Genomic DNA, 20,325 nt, shown 5'->3' with positions numbered 1-20,325 from the left:
GCAAGTTGAGAAATTATCTAGACGATCGATCGTTCGCTGTAAGCTAAAATACTAGGATTATAAATTTGTTGTCTGAAAGAATTGGCCGGAATTGGCTGTCCACGTTTTATCGGTTCAAACGGATTTATTTAAACCAATGAAAGTTTTCGCCTCGCAATCAATGTGAATGCAACGCACAAAATTTAAAAAAAATTGAGTTTCTGTTATCAGCCACCTACGCCAGTCTTAATAAACAGATGAAAACTAAATGTAAACAATAACTTTTGTCGAGTTCTTCACGGGAAAAAACAAAAAGCCAACAAACGAGCAACAACATAATTGTGCTTACTATTTGAAATAATTCTCCTGCACAATAAAAGTTGATTTGTCGAAAAGCGATTGACGCAAAAAAATAAAATAATGCTAGAGCACTAGTTTCAATTGAGCTGAAAGTTTAAGAGGGAACTTGGTGGAGAGATTGTTTTTTGTCTAATGAGGATACTGCGTCAAAATATTTTCTTCTCAAAATCCTCAAACAAGATTTGAATCACATTGCTATAAATTTATGCAGAAAATTTAAGTTCAAATTCACAAAATTATAAGTACAACTAACTTCATGTCAAGGTCAAAACAGTTGATTTTCATTAAAAAATGAATCAAAATATGCCTCCAGTTGCGACGATTCTGACGCTGTGCTATTTATCAAGAAATAGCTAAATCTCGAAAGCAAAGTGCTTCTGCTGAGGTACGACGGATAACCTTGTGGAAGGATAAATGGCATTAAAAGATTATACTGGAAGCAGTGTTTTCAAACGGGCCTAATGTTACCGTTTATAAGCACCTGCAGTGGATAATTTCCCTTTGAATTTGAACAGTTGCCTACGCATGTTCTTAACAAAACAACGATAAGCAAAGCTTGCGTATTCACGGAAAAAGAAGAGATAAGAAATAACCCCCCCCCCCTCCCAACAAAACTAAGCGTCGAGCAGTATCTAACTCGATATATTAAAAAACAAACAAACAACAAATTGAATTGAATAAAAGAATTATCTGCTAGTCGATAGAAAATCGACCTAAAAGTGTTTCAACGGTTTCTCTAGATGTTGGAAAATGTTCACACCAATCAAACAAACTTCCGTTTCTTTCAAATGACAAAGAATTTTCAAACGTTAACTTTTTGCTTTTGCCATAACCACAAACGCATATGATAGTAACTAACTGATCGCTTCGACGAAACTAATCTTGTAATCCAATAAGGAATTAGCGTAAGCGTAAAACAAAATGTTGATGAAAAGTCGTACTAAAACTTGTTGTGTCAATCAAATCCATAGCTATCCTAAACGTCAGTATGTGAGAGAAAGCAAATGTAGAAGACATGAATTCCGAATGTTCTCGGATGAGTTCATGCGAAAAGTCGAATAAAGTCACAACTCTAATCGGCTATCTAAACGTGAAAGGAGCTTGCAAAAAATCGCAAGAGTAGTGTTAAATAGGGGGTAAGTTTCCTACCTTAAGAGGGTCGTAGCTCAGCTCAACGGACGGGAGGCTGGTGTCAATGGGACGTATGCGACCAGTTCAATTGAGAGAAGAATTCAACAATGCAAACGTCGAGAACGTGTCTATCCTAACAGCCATTCAATTTAGCAAGGAAGTGTCAGCTTCACATCCCCATCAGTCCTAGGTTGCATTAATCAAATATCTAGAAAAGGAAACAGAGTCTTGATTAGTTACAGAATTAAAGCTCTGGTAACTAACTTAATGTCTATGTCACATCATTACTATACCCAACTGTATAGAACCAGAAACCAGAAAAACGGTAGACAGGTGAACAACACCATAAAAAACACCATGAACAAAATGTTAAAATACCTGGAATGCTCTGATGGTATTGTCCTAGTTGATTTGTTTCCATATGACACTCTGGTATTCATTCTTCCTGGTTAAACACCTACAACATTCAGGGCCAACCAACAATGGAGACAATGTTGAGTTTCTTTCACATTGCTTCCAGTTAAGACATCTGCAATTGACAAGTGTCTCCATTAGATTTCAAAGTTGTGCATGAAAGAGTTTATGAATAGTCTGATAAAGCCAATTGCTTAATTGAAAATTGCTAATGTACTCATTAAAAACATGCTCACCTACACACAAGGGCGCATTTATGTGTTTGTCATTTCAATAATAGCCATTTGGGGCATCAAGCTCGGCAATTGGGGAGTTTTCGGAAAATTCATTTCCTTTTTCCATTTCAATTATTAGATATTGTTGAAAGGTGTAGCCTTTAATTGCCAACTTGTTCGATATATTTGCTCTATCGTTTGCAGAAGTTCCTCAGCTTCAATATTGCTTTTTCAGCAGGCGCCTTTAATGTTAACGCCAATACGCCACATCTGACCACATGGAGGACATTTGGGCGCTTTGACAAGTAGCAGCATCTGGCGGTCACATTTGTATCATTGTTAAATGTAAAGTCACGTGACCTTTACAACTTGGATGCCATTCTTGGATGTTGAAGGCATACGACACAACGAACGACATTACGAAGGTAGAACAAAAATGTGTACAAGAATTCCACTCTATGCCATCAAAGAAAGCCAAAACGAAACGGGAACGCGACATTGGACCACCCGACACCAGTCCCCCCGACAGTAAGCCCCCCCGACACAAGCCCCGTCCGTTACTAGCCCCCCCCCCCCCTAACAATAGAGGTGGGGAGGCCTGTGTCGTGGAACCATACGACACCAGCCCCCACCCCCCTATTTGTATTCATAATTATTTCATTTAGATTTTTTAAAAGAAAATGTTAATTGAATCTTGCCACTACTATTGCTTAGGTATTGCCCTACTATAAGATGCATATAAGGGTAATAAAGAAATTCGATTGATGACCTCTACCTGAAGTCATCCATTAAAGCGTTTCTAGCGGGAAATCTAATTTTTATGCTATCACATCCAAAGTCTGTGAAGATTGTACGAATACGCCGTGAGAAAACCAATTTCTAGACGTTCTCTTCAGCTTGGTTTGCCATTTATTAATTTTTTTTATTTGCTCGTATCTAAATCTTTATTTAACGAACAACTTTAGACTGTATTGAAAAATTAAGCTTTGTGACGTTACTGAAAGATGGCATTGCACGGAATTTCGTTTACCTCCACAAGAGGCGCTAAAATCTGTTGAAAAATTCATAATTTGTATCAGATATCGTTAGGAAGTGTTGCGTGTCAGTCGTCCGTGAATAGCGCGGTGCTAGAATACCTGCTTTGCATAAGGTATCGGACGCAGATGTTGTGAAATTTCGTAGTTTAAACAACGTGTATTACATACATTTTCCAAATCAGCCAGCCGTATATGGATTAAGTTCAAATACCCCTCACATATGGGTAAATTGGTTTTAGTAATGTCTTTAATGCCATACTTTTGGCCATAACGTGTATGCGACTTATTTTTTAGATTGTATTGCATATACGTAACGTGGTCCGTGCTGTAAGGTTTGCGGCTGTATCTCTTCGTATCAGTTGCATCCAGCCATTGGAGATGTAAAGCTGTTGGCTGTGGTATAAATTTAATTTACTAGAGTACTGGATGATAAAAGTTCATTTAGAGGGGATTTGGCTAAGTTAAAAAAAAAAATAAAATTATTGTGCTATGCTAAAAGTATGGCCAAGCTATGTCATACCATGGCCATACCTTAGGTTAAAAGTTATATTTGATTCATTTTTACAGGTTGTGTTGCATAGACACATTGTGTTTCATAATGTATGGTTCCAGTTGTATCGAATGCTATTAGTCACATTCGGACGCTTGATATGTAATGTTGTTCGTTTTTGATGAAATTCACCCAGTAGAAAATATTGCATTTTGGAGGCTCAACCAACTGGATTTTGATAACACTTACTCTGAATATGAAATTGGGAAGGGAAGGGGATAGTAAAATTTCCAGAGTGGGGTAAGTAAAAGTTACTTAGGCAGGTTATCATATAATAAAGAGAAATAGTCAAAATTATAAATTGCCTTAGCACATTTTACCTGACTATTTGTTTCAAACAATTATAGGTCATCCATTGTTACAGACTATAATTTATCAAGGTGTCATGGAAATAAATACTGCCGTGTTCAGTGAGGTCTTAAATGGGTGACAACTCATATAATACAGGTAAACTTTTCCAATTGAAAGATTTCAAAAGAAAAGATGTCGAATTTGCTGTTTAAATTCTGGTATAATGCGTTAAAGAATGAGTCTCGCCTAAATGAAGAAAAAATAAGAAACAAAGATGAGAAGAGCTGGATCTTCAACAAAAGGTTAATTTTTTTCTTCTGGAATTTAATTATTTTTTTTTTTACTGATGTTTATAGATCTTATGGCAAGCCTACAGATTTGTTTCTCCATCCACAAATTGAAACTCTGTCATCCATTTAAATCAATGACACACTGATGCATGCTTGTTTCCTTGAGTACGGTGAGTCTGTGAAGAGACCAGTGAATGCTGCTTTGTTCGAGGAAAGAGCAAGCACAATAACTGGAAAAAAAACTACAGAGAGATAGGAAAAGAGTACACAGTGATTTACCTTGACAAGTTATTCCAAAAAGATCCACAGATTTGATCCGTTTTAGCTCAGCAAGCTGGGCTTCAACCACTTCTGCTTCAATATACAGATGTAGCCAAAACGCTTCGGACAACCTAGCGTGACTGCAAAGATCTGCGGGACCTTCACAAAATCACAACCAATAAAAAACGTCACCAAATAAGAAGATGCATGTTGTGGTAACAACGAACAGCACCTAATAGTTCCAGGATACCGAAACGCTCTACTGTGTTTTCGACATACAGCTTCGGTGAAGTTAGAAGGGGAAAACATATCAGTCAGCCATAGCTAAATTCCGTAAATTCGAAAATAGAATAATGCTTGCTGAAATCGTTTCGCCGACCTCTACCAGATGCCAGAGTAACCGCGTTTAGTTAAGAGCAGTATCTCGAGCTGTTCTGGCCTTGCATCGTGCGTTTTGTTTTGGTTACCTCTAGTATGATGGAATTATGTTATGATATTTGAAGTTCTTTTTCTTACAGAAAGATAAGAAGCAGTGGAAACAGTGATCAGAAATAGTAAGTAATGTTCATTTCATGGATTTCAACAGAAATAAGTGATGAAAAATTGATATTCTCGATTATATTGGCATAGTTTGAGTGCTGGCAAGCTCATTTTTAAAGGAGAAAAAATGAGGCATAGAAGAAGAAACATTGATCAATTTCCTGGAAAGTTGTAATTTTAGTCTTTATTCTTCTGTATGAATATCTTCCATCTCTCACAGGTATCTGCTTATCTTTCTCAACAAGATTGTGTAATTTTACCCCTAATTTTTATTCAGTGGTTTTTTATGCCATGACAATATCACTCCAAAAGCAATACCATTTGTGGTGTGATGGCATTAGCACTCACTGTACACATGGATTTCAGAAGTTCTCCGGACCTTGCGTCAGCCGTAAAAGTTTTGGAGGTATTGGTCATTGGAGATAATGAGTTTTAAGATAGTATCAACAACAGTGCAAAGTATGAATCAGCAAGCTTACTGTTAGTGATTCTTTAGACTAATGAACCATATTTTCAAAATAAAGTGTTCACCTTTGGCTTTAGGGTACCTTGATGGCACATCCTCTTTAAGTGATATTCTGTTGGTGAACCTTCTGCTGACTAGCGCACAAGCAAATGATCCTTTATCCTTATTCACCTCATTACCTTGAATATTCTACCGGCCCTATTGTTGGGCTATTGGCACATTTTTTTTTGAACCTGCCTGTTTACTGGAACTGGCAGGATTTGCTGATATATTTGATTTCATGGTATTATTCATTATCTATTCGGTAACAAGATCACTTAATTAATTGAAACTGGAATAGAGTAAATTTTTAATGGGATATTGTCTGTTATAAGAAATCACATATCGTTAAGCCATTTCTGCTTCAGGCGATGCGTTTCACACGCATGAATTGTCCAGTTGCGTTTAACATCAGTCGATTTATGGGACTATCGATGAGAACATTAGCGACAGTGAATGTAATTGCAGTCCGACATTTGCTGCTGATTCTTCGCGAGTCCCCAGTCAGTTGCCGTGGACTTGTGTCAGTTATACTGAAGCCAGATGTGGACAGACCACAATCTCGTTTTGAATATTTTTGCCACGCTGCGTCTGTTACGTTTTTAACGTCCATCCCTCGTTTCTTCATCGATGAACGAACAATTGATTTCAACAACGACAGCAATTTTGAAGGATCAGCAGCAGCATGCGACTCGACAGCAAAAAGAGCCAATTGCGATCCAGCACTCGCATCTTCAAACAGCAGACGATGGTCAACTACACCAACGAACTAGAGGTGATTCATCATATTTATCATCCGGACATGAATGGTATGATGTATGGTAAACTAATGTGCCGATTTCTCGCTTTGATTTCATTAGATTCGATCGTACTGACGTGATTCTGGCAATGGCGGCCCCAAACAGGATGACCCTTCCCCCGTCAGCAACAACTTCGCGCTCAGCAGGCGTTAATTCGCCACAAGTCCAGCTCCAGCAGCAGCAGCAACAACAACAATAAGCAAATGGAAGTATAGACCGACTCCTGAAAACCACCACCCCCACCAATTTCCAATCAGACTCTGGCTGAAGATGCCGCTTGGACGCTCAACTGATTGCCCAATTCCGAACCAAAACGCAAGCCTCCCCGCTGCATTTGACCCATGGCAAACAACAACGTATAGAGGGCTCCAGCAAGGATACCACTCCGCTTCGTCGTGGAACCACACCTGCATGAAGCCTCACCTGAGACGAGCTGAAAGGGCCCACAAAACAAGGGCGAAAGAAACGAAAGAAGAAAGTAGAATGGTTTCTGATACTGTTTACTAGGACGTTGTGAAAGCAACGCTGGATGTGGCGGTAGCGATCTCTGTCTGTGCAGCGACAACCAACAAATTCAGGTGTAACGAGACCCCGCAGTCTTTCAAGACCAGCTAGATCAAGCGAGGAAGATCGTTGTTAGAACAGCAGTGACGTCAGTCGCTAATCATCTCGATCTTATGGCGACAGTCGCCATTGATATCCCTCCAGCAACAGCAACAACATCGTCGCCACCAGTTAAGGCTTTAATTCACCACATTTCAATCACCTGCATCCGAGTTTGAACCAATTTGATGACGCCGCTCAATATTCGCATCCGCCGCCCATCCACACGGCTCAATTCCGAAAAAAATTCAGAGACGGCTCTGCCAACTAAAAATGTTTTCGCGTTAAATGTCGATTGCGACGTGCATTTGTCTATGTTTCGGTGGGCACTGTTCGGCTTTGATAAATATGGCGGATCTTGTTTTTCTGTTTGTTTTGTTCTTTTTTGTAGAAAATTCCTAGTAGTTCGTCTGTGTCTTTTGTGTGTGGCAAATACACTACTTGTTCTGAACTGAAATGTCACGTAGCTGTGGTGGTCGTATTCTTTTATTTTGACGTTAAATGCGTCACTGCAACCACAAACAATTGACAGGTAGAAAAATCGATTTCGTAAAAGATACACCACATAGTAAAATGGTGGATTTCGACTTACAGTTGACCGTGTGATAGAAAAATCTACGTGTGAGAAAAAAAATAGGAATTCGGGTACTGGTATTCGGAAAGGCAAGTAGCGTGTGACCTGGCTTTCGACGTTCCAAGCCAGCCAATGTTCAGGTAACGAAAGGGAAGTCTTCGTCTTTTTTTCCAAGTCCAAACTTCTTTCCTAAAATGACACTAAAAAATAGTAAGATTAAGATATCAGTAAATAGCTCAGTGGAAGAGCGTCGGGTTGATAAGTCGAAGGTCTCGGGCTCGAGTCCCACAGACGTTACGATTTTTTTCATCGCATATGTTTAAATGTCGAAATAAGGAAAAATGGGAAAAAACGGGAAAATGCTGCCTGCTCGAAGATGTAACGTCCACAAACCAGAAATTATCTTATCCTATCCGACAGCAATAGTAACCGACCTGGGAATCGAACAACAGACCAATGACATTTCAGCCTAGTACGCTACCATTGTGCCATAGTTATCCTTACAACTCATACTTTACATTTTGATGGATACGTAGGATTTTAGATATGCACTCCACACTAGGTTATTACCGAATGCCTTTTGCAATGACATTAAATCATGCTTGGATTAATCGTAAAGCACGTGGCTGGCATGGTAGAATTCTTGGGTTCGATCCCCAGCTTAGCTCATGCACAAATGAATAAATAAATACAAAATTAAATAAAGTATAAATTGTGTATTTTCCCTCCATCCACCCACAAATCCACCACTATTTTATACATTACAAAATACAATACACAACATACAATACATACACAAATACACTTACAACTAACCCGTTGGCTGCCACGCCACTAAAACTACAGTAGCTACATCGCTATCAAACGGATAGCGACCAAGGGGGACTTTGAGTCCGGGCTGACACGATGATGAGACCTTTACGGAAATGCACATCCCAGGTCTACATCACCGCATCGATCAAGGGATTCCCTGTGGTGCATTGCCTAAAGCGCCCGAAGGCGAATCTTGGGCAGTTGCGACTGCTCCACCCCATGGCAGGATAGACCACGGAGCAGAACAGCGCGGCCCGTCCCTAACAAGCTAAAAAAAAAAAGGGGATCAAAGTGGGTGGCAGCCAACGGGTTAATTAACAATACACATTACACACATTACATAATACACGATACCACGAAGATGGGGACGATGACGGGGCGACCACGAGGCGATGACGGGGCGACCACAAGGCGAAGACGGGGAGACCACGAGGCAACGAAGGGATGACGGGCGAGGCGATGACAGGGCGACGGGCAGGGCGACGGGCAGGGCGACGGGCAGGGCGACGGGCAGGGCGACGGGCAGGGCGACGGGCAGGGCGACGGGCAGGGCGACGGGCAGGGCGACGGGCAGGGCGACGGGCAGGGCGACGGGCAGGGCGACGGGCAAGGCGACGGGCAAGGCGACGGGCGAGGTGATCACAGGCCGATGGGCGAGGTGATCACAGGCCGATGGACGAGTTTGTTACGGGGTGACGAGCGAGTTGTAGACGGAGTGACGGGCCAGTTGAAGACGGGCGAGTTGAAGTGGCAAAGACGGGGTGATAAACCCAGCAACGGCGAATTCCTCCAATTCCCCATAATTTTCTGTAGGACCTTTTGTTTGTTTTTTTCTGTTTTTTTTGCATAAATAAAGAATAATGATGTAACAAATATATTTTTTGGTGGGCGATCCTAAATGGAACTTACAATTTGATGGCTTGATTGAGGTTAAACTTGAAGGCCAGAATTTTGATTGTCTTTTTCATGGGAAGCAAGAAGAAGCTGGCAGTTCTAGGCTCGCAGAAATGCCAAAAAGATCATTAAAATGGTGGGTTTACCATTGGCAACACAACATAGAGTAATCTACTGCATTTGTCAGATCAGAACTTACAGAACATGATGAGTGAATAGTAGCAGAATCAGACGATGGTATTTCAAAACATAGGATTTGCATCACTGATGAAATTTCTAAACGGTCAGCATCCTTTGCAATTCAAGTTTCACGAATTAAACCTAAAGCAAAATCATGTCAATGGAATTCTAATAGAATAAAATTTAAGTTTGATACATTTTAGTTATCAACAGAATACTATTTGGGGTTGAAAAAGTCATTGGTTGCTAACAGTTTGTGGGTTTGACAGCTGGCATACCTGATCACAAGCATTGAAGCATACCCATTACCAAAGAAATAATCCATTTGATGTGCTCAATTTCCAAAATACCCAAAAGGATGAAAACACTTAATAGTTGATATCACACCACTTGATTTGTTCGAATTTGCGTTGAAATGTAACACAGTTACAAAACATTCAAACACAGGTTTCATAGTCACACTCAATCACAGAAAAAAAACCTAGGAGCGCAGTAGCGTCATCTAACTCCGAATTAATACTTTTTTTTTTTTTCCCGAAAGGCAAAAGTAAAAAAAAAATATATATTTTTACACTCAAACTTGATGGTATTGTGAATAAGCCCGACTTATGGCTTTCGGGGAAAAAAAGGTTGACCTTTAAATGTGAACTGTTTAACACGAGTACCCGACCAAAATGAAAGTATATAAAGAATGTAAAGTAATATTTTGTCTAAATCGGGCTTATCATTTCTTGACTGCTCTTTCTGCATACAAACAACTGCACACTTCCTCCAGAATGAACTTTACAGTTTGTCTTCTGGTGATTTAAAAAACACATGGTAACTAGATTAAGCCAAGGTACACGTAACACCAGAAAATCAATTGGTTGCCGTATAATGGTATAAAAACACAAGATATATAATACAAAAACACACAAACAATTCGGTATTGCGTAAGACTGTGTGCTCTTTGTGCTACTGTCAATTTCATAAAGAAAACGACTAGAAACAAACAGTGTAGCCCACAGTCAAATAGTTGAAAACAATAAAGCATAAAAGACGCTGAAATGGCTCTAAGAAAAGTGACTGGGATGAGTGGAAGAACAAGCAGATTCCCGGCAAGTCCGACAACCGATTAAGTTGTTCGGGAGAACGGAAACCGAAACCAAGACAAAGGCCCGGTATTTCAGAAACCAACACCAAAAAGATATGAAGATAATCCATGTTTAAATCTCAGAAATGAAAATGGGAGTGGAGATTTCACAAATCTAGAGAATATTCTGCACCGAATAACCCACGTTTACTATTAACTTGCTCTGCGACTTTAAATCGTATACTCGCAACACGATTTCAGCAAGCATTATTCTATTCTTAAAATTACGGCATATCGCTATGGTTGACTAATTTCCCCCTTCTAACTACACAGAAGCTGTGTCTCGAAATACAGTAGAGCTTTTCGGTATACTGGAACTATTAGGTACTGTTCGTTGTTATCCTCAACATGCGCCATCTTCTTTGGTGGCGTTTTCTTATTGGCTTTTATTTGTGAAGGTCTCGCAGATCTCTGCAGTCGCGCCAGGTGGTCCGAAGTGCTATTGCAGCATCAATCCATAGTTGAAAGTTGAATGCAGTGAAAGGGGTTGAAGCTCAGCTTGCAGTTCAAGTCTGTCAATCTTTCTGGAATAACTTGTCAAGTTAAAGCCACTGGAGGGCTCTTTTCACATCAATTTATGCTCTCCGCAGTTTTTTTCCAGTTATTGTGCTTGCCATGTCTTCTTTTTTTTAACAAGACAGCATTCTTCAGCATTTTCACAGAAACTCAATACCTAAGGAAACAAGCATACATTAGTGTGTCATTGTTTTAAATAGACGACAAAGAGTTTCATTCTATGCATAGAGATACGAATCCATAGGCTTACCCTAGGATGTTTGCAATGTTAAGGACATCGACACCAAGTCGGTTGCAGAATATTCGGTTACTAGTATTGTTAACCACAAAACATAACGTTGCTTTCCATGTTAGCTTGAAAGATTGAATCGAACCATTTTTGGCTCTCGTATTTGTTAAAACATCGCTTCATGTGTGGGATTGCATTACTGAATGTAATGCTAGTGTAGCAAGAGACGTACTGGACAGCAGTACATTCCATTTCGATATCGTCTGCCCTGTCATCAGAGTTGATGTCCACCGTAAATTTTTAAAATTTTGTCGTATTAATATCGAGTTTCTATTGAATTTGGAAAAAACACACACTCAAAAAAATTAAACCAAGACAAAAAAAAAAAACCTTTTGTTAAAGATCCAGCTCTTCCAAAGATCCCTGTTTTATTTCTTTTTTTCCAGCTGGGTAAAGTCTATTCTAGAATGCCTTATAGGGAAATCTAGACAGCACTTTTATACATATCTTTTCTTCTGAAATCTTTTGATTGGAATAAGTTTACCTGTTGTAGATAAATTGTCACCAATTTTAGTCATCACTGGACACTGCAGTATTTATTTTCAGGATGCCTTCACAGATTGCAGTCTGCAACAATGGGTGACCTACAATTGTTTCAAGATAATGATCAGGTAAAATTTGCTAGGGTAATTAATTAAATTTGACTATTTATCTTTAGGTGCATGATATCTGCCAAAATAACTTTTGCTTACCACATGCTGGAGATTTTACTATCTCACCTAAGCCCTGCAATTTGGTATTTAAGATAAGTTTTATCAAAATCCAGTAGTTGAGCTTCCTTCAGCATGGAACACGAGACATATATGTGACAACCTATAAAAACGAGTCAAATATAACTTATGTTCTTAGGCATAGTATTTAACACACAGTACCTTTACTTTTTTGCCTTAGCCAAATCACCTCCAAATGAACTTTCATCATCCAGTACTTTCTACTAAATGAAATTTATCCACAGCAACAGCTTCACATCTCAAACAGCTGGATGCAACTGATACGAAGAGATACAACCGCAAACCTTGTAGCATGGACCACGTGGCTTACAAGCGAGAGTTAAAAAAAAAAAGGTAATGCAAGTACGGCATTTAAGACATTTCTAAAACCCATTTCCCCATTTGCGAAGCATGAAACCTAATCCATATACGGATGGCTGGTTGTAACAAAGCATGGGTAACACGTTTGTTAAAACTAGGAAATTTCTCGACATCCCGCGCCCGAAACTTCGTGCAATACACTGATCTCTATTAAGCAAACAAATTTGTATTCTAGCACCGTGCTTTTCATGTACAACTGACACCTTGAGTCCTTGATACGCAATAGTTCCGTCCTATAACTGGTGAGAAACAGTTGTCAGAGCCTCTCGTGGAGATAGACGTCATTCTTGAAATGCCATCTGTCGATAACGTCACAAAGCTTAATTTTTCAATACTGTTTGAAGCTATTCGTTTAAATAAAGATTTAGCTAAACGTCCCACTTCCATGGCGGTTCCTAATTTGGCCAATTTCATCGGCAGGTGTTGTTTTATGGGCACCGTGTTGGCCAGTGCCACGTCCGCCTTTTTCTCGTTTTTGGCACTGATCAAATTCATGGGCAAAGGCAAATTGGCAATTTGAAATTGCTGCGAATTTCTATTTTAAGGAGTCCAGCACTAGCTGAACCAGAGTAACCGATTACACTGTAATTTATCACTGTAATCTATGACTTTTGCTGAACCCATTCCGGCTGTGTTTAGTCCCCCTGAAACTTAAAATTCAAAGGAAATATCATCCAGCCGATAATGATAAAAAAGAAAGACGTTTGAATTATAACTTGTCTTTCGTCTGCCCAAATCGACGGAGGAGTGCGTTGGCGAAGGAAGGAGCGATTTGGCGTTGGTAGGTGCGACAGAGGGTGGTGGGGAAGAGGAGCTCGTCACATCCATGTCCTCCCCCTATGTTGAACTATTGACAGGCGATCCTACAATAAAATCAACATTGGAAGATGATTTTTTAACGTAAAGGAAGTTGTTTTTGGTGGTCAATCTACCTGGAGGTTTCGTAACTCTGCGAGCCTTTGACTGTGATTGGCCTTGTGCTGGAATTAACCAGAGTAGCAGTCCTGGAACCGAACGGGGCGGAAGATAATGCCGACGTACTACGACTGGCTTAAATTTAGGCCAAGAAATCGGAACAATTGGTGTTAACTGATACTAAAGGTATTGTAGAGGTTGGCATGCAGTAGCACCAACTTCACCAGGTATATATAAATTGCTACCCGTTTTCCAAGTATATGTTGTACCAATGTTGGCCAAGGCCGGCTTTCGGTGAATAAAGGTAGATATGATGACAATACATAAGATCTCCATAGGGAGAGATTGAAGTTCATCTGAAAATATATTAAAAAGAACAAATGTAAGTGTTAATGGGGAGAAGTTAAAACATTGCAGTATTCAGTTACAAGAATTGCAGAATTTAGCCAAAATATGTTGTGTGGTCCAAAATGGTTGGAATAGGAATTGATTGCAGCTTCTAGCGGTACGCATCCCAGAAGAACTTGAAGAATCTCTATTTAATGGCGACTCAATAATTTCAAAGATGGATGAAGAAACAAAAGGAAGTAATTTGAAACAATACAATGTGCAAATGTCAAAAACTACCATTATGAATATGGTTTCTTATGCAGCATGTACCATCCATGTTTTGTACTACAGTCACAAAATTTTTCTTTTCCATCTGACTCAGGTCATGGGTTGATTGCTTTTTCATTGGTTATATTTCATAACCTGTATTGCTTTATTTTGTCCACATGTGTATGTTGCTATTTTCACTCATTTCAAGAATTTCCCATAGAGCTCCTACAACAGTTTCTGATGCTGAAAAAATATATTTAAATATTTGGTGAATTGATTTTCAAAAAGCTTTTATAATATTACTACAGTACCTTTTTTTCAAAAAGTTTTTAGCATGTGTTTTCTCAGACAGGGGATTATAGGCCAAAATTAGCTGTCACGTAGATCTCTACCCATAGATCAATGGTCAACATTCCATGGCCTACAACCTAAACATACACAAAGTAAATGTTAATTTATGTAGTTTTTTTATTAATTAAAAATACCATTAGGTTGTTGTTCCCTTCCAATAGGCAACCACATACAACTGTGCAAAGACCTTCCATGCTGGTTCAGCTACCAATGGAAAATACATGTCTTCTGTTAAATGCTTTTTTACTTTTGCTGTATTTCTATGAAAAGAATATGAAATATTAAAATAAATTTCAAAATTCACTAAACTTTTGGCTCTTAATACTTTTTTTAAGATCTTGATTATCAATATTTCTCAGATGAGAAGAAGGATCTCCAATATTGTTAGGATCTTGATCTCAGTTATCCCAACATAGTTTTTCCACAAATTGAACCACTGCAGGACATAAGATACCTAAAGGATATATAACAACAAAAAATAAACTATGCAACAAAGATTCACACTGCTTCCTTCTCCTATTAAGTATCACCATCACCCAGTAGTTTATCAATCAAATCTTCCCTAACTCGAAACTGCAACCGCGCTGCAACAGAGAGAAATACAGAAATCAGACTTTCCAGAATAAAATAATCGTTTTTTTTTTCAATAACAAATGAGTAAAGGATCCCTGTCAACTTGGGACGTATACTTACAAATACATAAATTGCTGTCGCTACACTTTACCAACTAACCACAACCCATTGCCGCCAAAATGTCCGACCTGACTCGGTGCAACCACAATGGCGACTGACGACATGAATAGTAAGCAACAGAGCAAGTGAGTTGAACTTCAAGAGTCAGGACTTAAATTGGGGATGCTTTTTACGTGAAAAAGGGCGAGGTAAAATTTCTTCAAGTAGTGATTTCTCAATAACTTTATTTTACGAGAATTTCAATGCATCATTTGAGAGCTAAGTAAACACAATCAGTTCACTCATAATGTGGAGAAATAGCAACAGTACCCGATCAGCAACAGATTACATAAAATGGAATGATTCATGTATGGATTACGACATATTTCTTAGTAGACACAAAATACAATGATGTAATACACTAGAAAATGTTAAGGCTTCCAATTCATCAAAGAGTATTCAAGCAGGCACAATGGTACATATCCAGAATGCAAAATAAGTTTGAAAAAAACAAAAAACAAACGAGGAATGACTTTAACTCCGAAGAAATTAACAAGACGATTCACTCGTATAACACGGCACTTGTGTAGCCAGTAGCAGGGGCGGGATTTCAAACAAAACATCCAATAAGACAATACTAATGCAACACGATAGAACAAGGCCATCCACAACAACAACAGCTAAACACCTGTTTTAAATTTCTATAGCATAACAGTCAAAAACTATTTACAAACGGACAAAGAAAACAAATTGAGTCTGAATGTCAGATGGGATTGTTACGATCTTCCTCTCAAGTCATAAAAATATACGACTCAACATGCAAAAACCAACAACAAGAATCCCATTAACATAATTCAGCCAAAAAGTTTTAAATTTGCGACTTGCACTTACTTTCGCTCGAGTGGGAGGTATGGAGAGTAATAGAAAATGAATCGACATAACCGGAAATAAAATTTGAAAAAAAAAAAAAGTTCCGGCAGAACGACCCCAATTACACTTACATTAGTAGAATGACATAATACATATAATTACGATTCTGCTGCTTTTCTTACTTTCTTCCGAACTATTATATATAGAGATATACAGACGGACAAGGAAAGAAATTAACTAACCAAGAATAGGATCGTTTCGCGAAACAACATGAAAAAGAAACTAGGAAGAAAAAAACATCTTTGGCAGTTGTTTCACAAAATGAAATCGTCGTTCAACGTATTATTACAGCTATCAATGCAAAGTATTACTATTACTATTGTATACTTGGTGTGATTGATTGAGATGGTGGTTGTGGTGGTGGCTGGAATTGTTTCCGTATGTGTTGATCAGAGATGGAGCAACACATCCGCCGATGGAAGCAGCGGCAGCGGCGGCCGCTGCAGCAGCTGCTGCAGCCAACGAAGCAGCTCCAGGTGGCCTACCACGTCGGACGCCAGTGGAAGCTGGAAGAATAGGCTGATTTAGCTGCCCAGCAGCACCACGTTCCCTTCGGTGGACCTTTAAATGTTTGCTCAGATGATCCGAACGAGAAAATCGTTTGGTGCAAACCGGGCAACCGTAAGGTTTCACGCCAGAATGGGAACGCTTATGACGGGCCAGCTCGTCCGAACGAGAAAAGCGCCATCCACATCCTAAATAAAATAAAATATTAGTTGTTGAATTGAAGGTAAAAACGAACAAAGTGAACATTTACCTGCCCAAGTGCACGCAAACGGTTTCTCGCCAGTGTGCCTCCTCAAATGAGCTTTGAGGTGTGACGATTTGGCGTAAATCTTTTTGCAATTTGGATACGTGCAAGGAAAAATCTTGTCCTCTTCTTTTATGGCCGTTTTCGAGGGACTGCTACTGTTGTTCTTGATACTGTTACTGTTGGTTGTTGCCTTGATTGTTTGATTGAGAGACCGAGGCTGGATGAGTAAAGAGCGTCCACCGCTGGATCTGCCAGGTTTGCTGGGCTCCATTGGGATAACCATGGGCTGTTGCTGATGGATGGATATCAAAGGAGGCGGGTCCAGTGTCAACGGATAATACCGTTTCGGCTCACAATTCTCCACCTGGAACGGCGTTAAAAGAGACTCCTGCTCCGGAAGGATCGGAACGGCAGGGCAGTTTGTCATCGGATGTGATTGAACTTCCCAGTCCAATTCGGCAAAATCTTCTCTGTAAGCTTCTGGAACACCATCGTTTCCATCCAGTGACGTCCAGGCTTGTTGCTGCGGGCTGACTGACGGAATAGCAGTGCAGGATGGATTGGGATCGAGCAGCAAATCGTCCAGCAAAGGCAAAGTTGGCGAATTGAGGAGATAATTCAGATAATTGTCATCGTCTGTTGTAGCATCGCTTTGATCCAAAGTTGCCGGTTGATTACTATCATCCGAATGTCCACTAGATCCATCTACCAGACACAGAAATAATTAAAGTGGCTGAAAATGCAAAAATAAATTCAAAGAAAGACTTACCAGGACTTGACGTGAAACTTGGACAGCCAGGATTATAGTACAAATCAGATAGCCATTCTTCCGCTGGAGCAAAACGGTCCCAAGAACAACTGTTGTTGCCGCTAATATTGTTGTTGTTCCAAGATGACGAATATGAGGACGACGACGACGACAAGGTCGTGTCATTGAGACACGTAAGCATCGGATCGTCCTGGTACATGAGCTGGTCGCAATCGATGCTGACCAGCGGCGGAGGCAGCTGAGTCATCACTTCAATCATTTTTCTCAAACCTATTCAAGAAAAACGAGACCATGTTAGTAAGAGTCATGATGAAAGATTGTGCATGAATCACAGACGACAACATGAATCACAAACGACTACGCAAAAACTCACCTAGAAAACAAACTCACTTAGAAAATAATTGAAATTTCGAAATAATTGTTTGTCTGTTCGAGCAGCGATAAAGAAAGACACACTGAAAGCTACTGGACCAACGGAAGTTTGATGATCTGACTTCTTATCTCGAAAGGATGCGACTGTGTCTTTCCGCTTTCACAGATCCATTGTGTGTGTGTGTGCACCACAGAAAAAAACAAAATAATGGGGTGACTTATTAGTTTGGGCCAAAGGTTTCTTTTTCCCCACAAACAAAACAAAAATTAAGTTTGGACCAGAGTCTGAAACGGATCACACTCGACTGCGAGCCGGACGATGGAAATCTCTTGCTAAAATACATATTTAAAAAAAGGAGAACCGGCAAACAACCTCCTCCGCTTTCAAACCCCACCCCTTCTCACACCACCCAACACCTCATCTCGTCATCAGTCAAATTCTAACCGACAACCCTTCACATAAAATAAGAGAAATTGTTAACTATTTTCCCCATGGTACAAGCAGGTACTACCAATGAAATTTGAAACGTCTCTAGCGACTTGTGCCCTGACCGTCATTGAATTACCCGGCGATCAGCTGCATTCAATCAAAACATTTTTTCTCTTTACAAAGTAACACTTGTGATTTTGCCGGTCTAACGCTAACAGCCATCCGATAGCAGAAAAATCTAATCTTTTAAATAAGGTTTTCTTTTGGGGGTTAACAAGCTGAATAATTTAGAGACTTACTGTGTTGTCGATGATCATGATAAACAAAACGACACGATGCGAATTGATCGGACGGCGTTTTTTCGCTAATCGAACAAAATGATGAAAGAGAATTCAAAGACAAGTATCTGGGAGAGAGCTCCGACTAGGTCGAGTTCTAATCTGACAATGCAAAAGTCTCTAACCCAGTCCTCTTATATAGTCAAAAAGTGTCAGTGGGGAGAGTGACAACCTTTCCTTTTTTTCTTGAAAGGGAAGAGAAACAAAAATTTAGTGAAACAGAAAAAAAAAAGAAAATTTGTTTTAAACAGGTCAAAGTTGACCTCGGAGTTTCTTTACCCTTCGAAAAGTTCTGGTACCCAAGGCAATTTTCCTTTCGGCTGCTGAAAACGTGGTAGAAACGAGCGGATAAAACACACAAGTTCACGGTGACGGCTGTTTCTTTTTTCTCGATTCCGTACAACGAGCACTCTTTCGACACATGTCTGGAGCATAGTTCATTTACTGATTATCTTTTAAAGGCCTTGACAATGGTTAAAAAACTCATTAGAAAATTATGAAGGAAATACTATCCAAGTCCACCGGACATTTCTCGGTAAACGGGGCACTTGACTTTAGAGCAATACATTTTTGAAAAAATTCTTTTAAAATGAAATGTAAAAGAATCTAGAAGTCCCTCGACCTTGTTGTACCGAGAAATCGAAAGATTACTAGTTCATGTGTGCTGAATCCCACGTGAAACTACGTCTTGAGGACAATACCCTTTTCTCTCTTGCTATTACGACCCATTGCCACATACTTGTTATATAAACACTAGAGTAATATGAATTTATGCTGCAATCGTAATTGAATAATATCATTACGTAACTTTTTCGCTTACCTAATGCAATTATATTATTTTGCTGGGGGAAACGGAGAAATCGATTCACCCACGTCGAATAGCAGACGATGCAGACAGACTACTTCGCCACGTTGACTAACATGGAAAAATTGCAGATAGGTCGGGATATTTTACCTTCAGCCAGCCCTTTCCTTTTCATGACAGGCCGATGACCTGGCTCACATTTTCATCACACATTGCGATCGGACGCCGAAGACCACAAGTTTCTGGAGAAAATATGGCGCCCAGCACCGCAAAAAGTCTTTAACACTATACGTGTGCAGCAGTCTGTGAGGACCATTGTATGCATTGTCTGAGGTCATGACAGGTCAAAAGACAATGACCCCCTCAAGTGCATCTTATGTCGACATTGACTCGACGTTGCTTATTTTTCATGGAATTCTAAAAGATATGGTTTTTTACTTTTCATTTTCTGTTTTATTTCAAAGTTCATTCGAGTTCGATTCACGGGGACTATGACCTGAGTCATTCACCCAAAATTACGTGCACATTTACTTTGTCCCGTCAAGATAAATGAGTTAATAGAAAAATCTGTGCATAATTATTTAACAACAAATCCATCAGCAATATGATCCAAAGCCACGACGGTTTTTCTTTTTCTTTGACAGAGTTGAACAAGTCCGACGAGTCAACCCTCGTTGCCCTTAACACGACTGTTTTGACATTGACTTGGTCATTTGATACCGTCGGCGAGTGTTTCATCTCCATTTCACAAAAATATATTAAAACAAAAAGTGTACTACGAAATGAAATTAAAATGAAATATTTTGAATAGTTGCTTACGGACGTCGATCTCTTATCACTTTTAATAAGTTGCGTCAAATTTCTTTTCTCGAATTACGCATTTTTGTCCGCTGGCATTATCATCGCGTAGCCTGACACCTAGCG

At 39.6% G+C, this 20,325-nt stretch overlaps 1 protein-coding gene and 1 long non-coding RNA gene across 34 annotated transcripts; one reads left to right on the top strand and one right to left on the bottom strand.

The window, feature by feature from the left end:
* The first annotated feature begins 3,183 nt into the window (after positions 1-3,183).
* LOC116924708 lies at positions 3,184-7,433 on the top strand. Of its 19 annotated transcripts, none has more exons than XR_006647850.1 (10): positions 3,184-3,249; positions 3,319-3,360; positions 3,431-3,926; positions 4,034-4,279; positions 4,334-5,082; positions 5,159-5,288; positions 5,346-5,527; positions 5,612-5,838; positions 5,909-6,348; positions 6,434-7,433. It is a non-coding gene; the product is annotated as an uncharacterized LOC116924708 (long non-coding RNA). The 19 variants fall into 19 exon arrangements; XR_006647849.1 differs by having other exon boundaries at positions 3,193-3,360; positions 3,431-3,534; positions 4,034-4,133; positions 4,212-4,279; XR_006647847.1 differs by having other exon boundaries at positions 3,193-3,360; positions 3,431-3,534; positions 3,826-3,926.
* Positions 7,434-9,272: 1,839 nt separating this feature from the next.
* LOC116924695 (Kruppel-like factor 1) lies at positions 9,273-19,564 on the bottom strand. Of its 15 annotated transcripts, none has more exons than XM_045174878.1 (20): positions 18,876-19,024; positions 18,558-18,781; positions 17,457-17,726; positions 16,691-17,392; positions 15,025-16,628; positions 14,862-14,915; positions 14,657-14,785; positions 14,466-14,591; positions 14,292-14,408; positions 13,809-14,223; positions 13,398-13,736; positions 12,247-13,328; positions 12,067-12,187; positions 11,859-11,958; positions 11,705-11,798; positions 11,336-11,582; positions 9,788-11,242; positions 9,634-9,715; positions 9,457-9,578; positions 9,273-9,356 (listed from the first exon to the last, which is right to left on the bottom strand). In XM_045174878.1, exons 3-5 carry the CDS (start codon positions 17,713-17,715, stop codon positions 16,228-16,230), a joined length of 1,362 nt encoding a protein of 453 aa, XP_045030813.1. In that variant the 5' UTR covers positions 17,716-17,726; positions 18,558-18,781; positions 18,876-19,024; the 3' UTR covers positions 9,273-9,356; positions 9,457-9,578; positions 9,634-9,715; positions 9,788-11,242; positions 11,336-11,582; positions 11,705-11,798; positions 11,859-11,958; positions 12,067-12,187; positions 12,247-13,328; positions 13,398-13,736; positions 13,809-14,223; positions 14,292-14,408; positions 14,466-14,591; positions 14,657-14,785; positions 14,862-14,915; positions 15,025-16,227. The 15 variants fall into 15 exon arrangements, with proteins under 15 accessions (XP_045030813.1, XP_045030807.1, XP_045030808.1 ...); XM_045174872.1 differs by lacking the exon at positions 9,634-9,715 and having other exon boundaries at positions 9,716-11,242; positions 12,247-12,764; positions 12,847-13,328; XM_045174873.1 differs by lacking the exon at positions 9,634-9,715 and having other exon boundaries at positions 9,716-11,242; positions 12,247-13,115; positions 13,182-13,328.
* Positions 19,565-20,325: the final 761 nt, after the last annotated feature.

Source organism: Daphnia magna, linkage group LG6 (genome assembly GCF_020631705.1).
Source record: "Daphnia magna isolate NIES linkage group LG6, ASM2063170v1.1, whole genome shotgun sequence".
In the NCBI taxonomy this organism is placed as follows: domain Eukaryota; kingdom Metazoa; phylum Arthropoda; class Branchiopoda; order Diplostraca; family Daphniidae; genus Daphnia; species Daphnia magna.
Note: the sequence above shows the minus strand (reverse complement) of the source record. Positions and strands in the feature narration are given on the sequence as shown.

Excerpts from the sequence above, each read along its gene's own strand:
- LOC116924695 (XM_032931228.2), bottom strand. The coding sequence starts at position 17,715 with ATGATTGAAGTGATGACTCAGCTGCCTCCGCCGCTGGTCAGCATCGAT. Across the intron at positions 17,393-17,456 it reads AAGTTTCACGTCAAGTCCTG|ATGGATCTAGTGGACATTCG; the intron begins GTAAGTCTTTCT and ends TGTGTCTGGTAG. Across the intron at positions 16,629-16,690 it reads GTTTGCGTGCACTTGGGCAG|GATGTGGATGGCGCTTTTCT; the intron begins GTAAATGTTCAC and ends TATTTTATTTAG.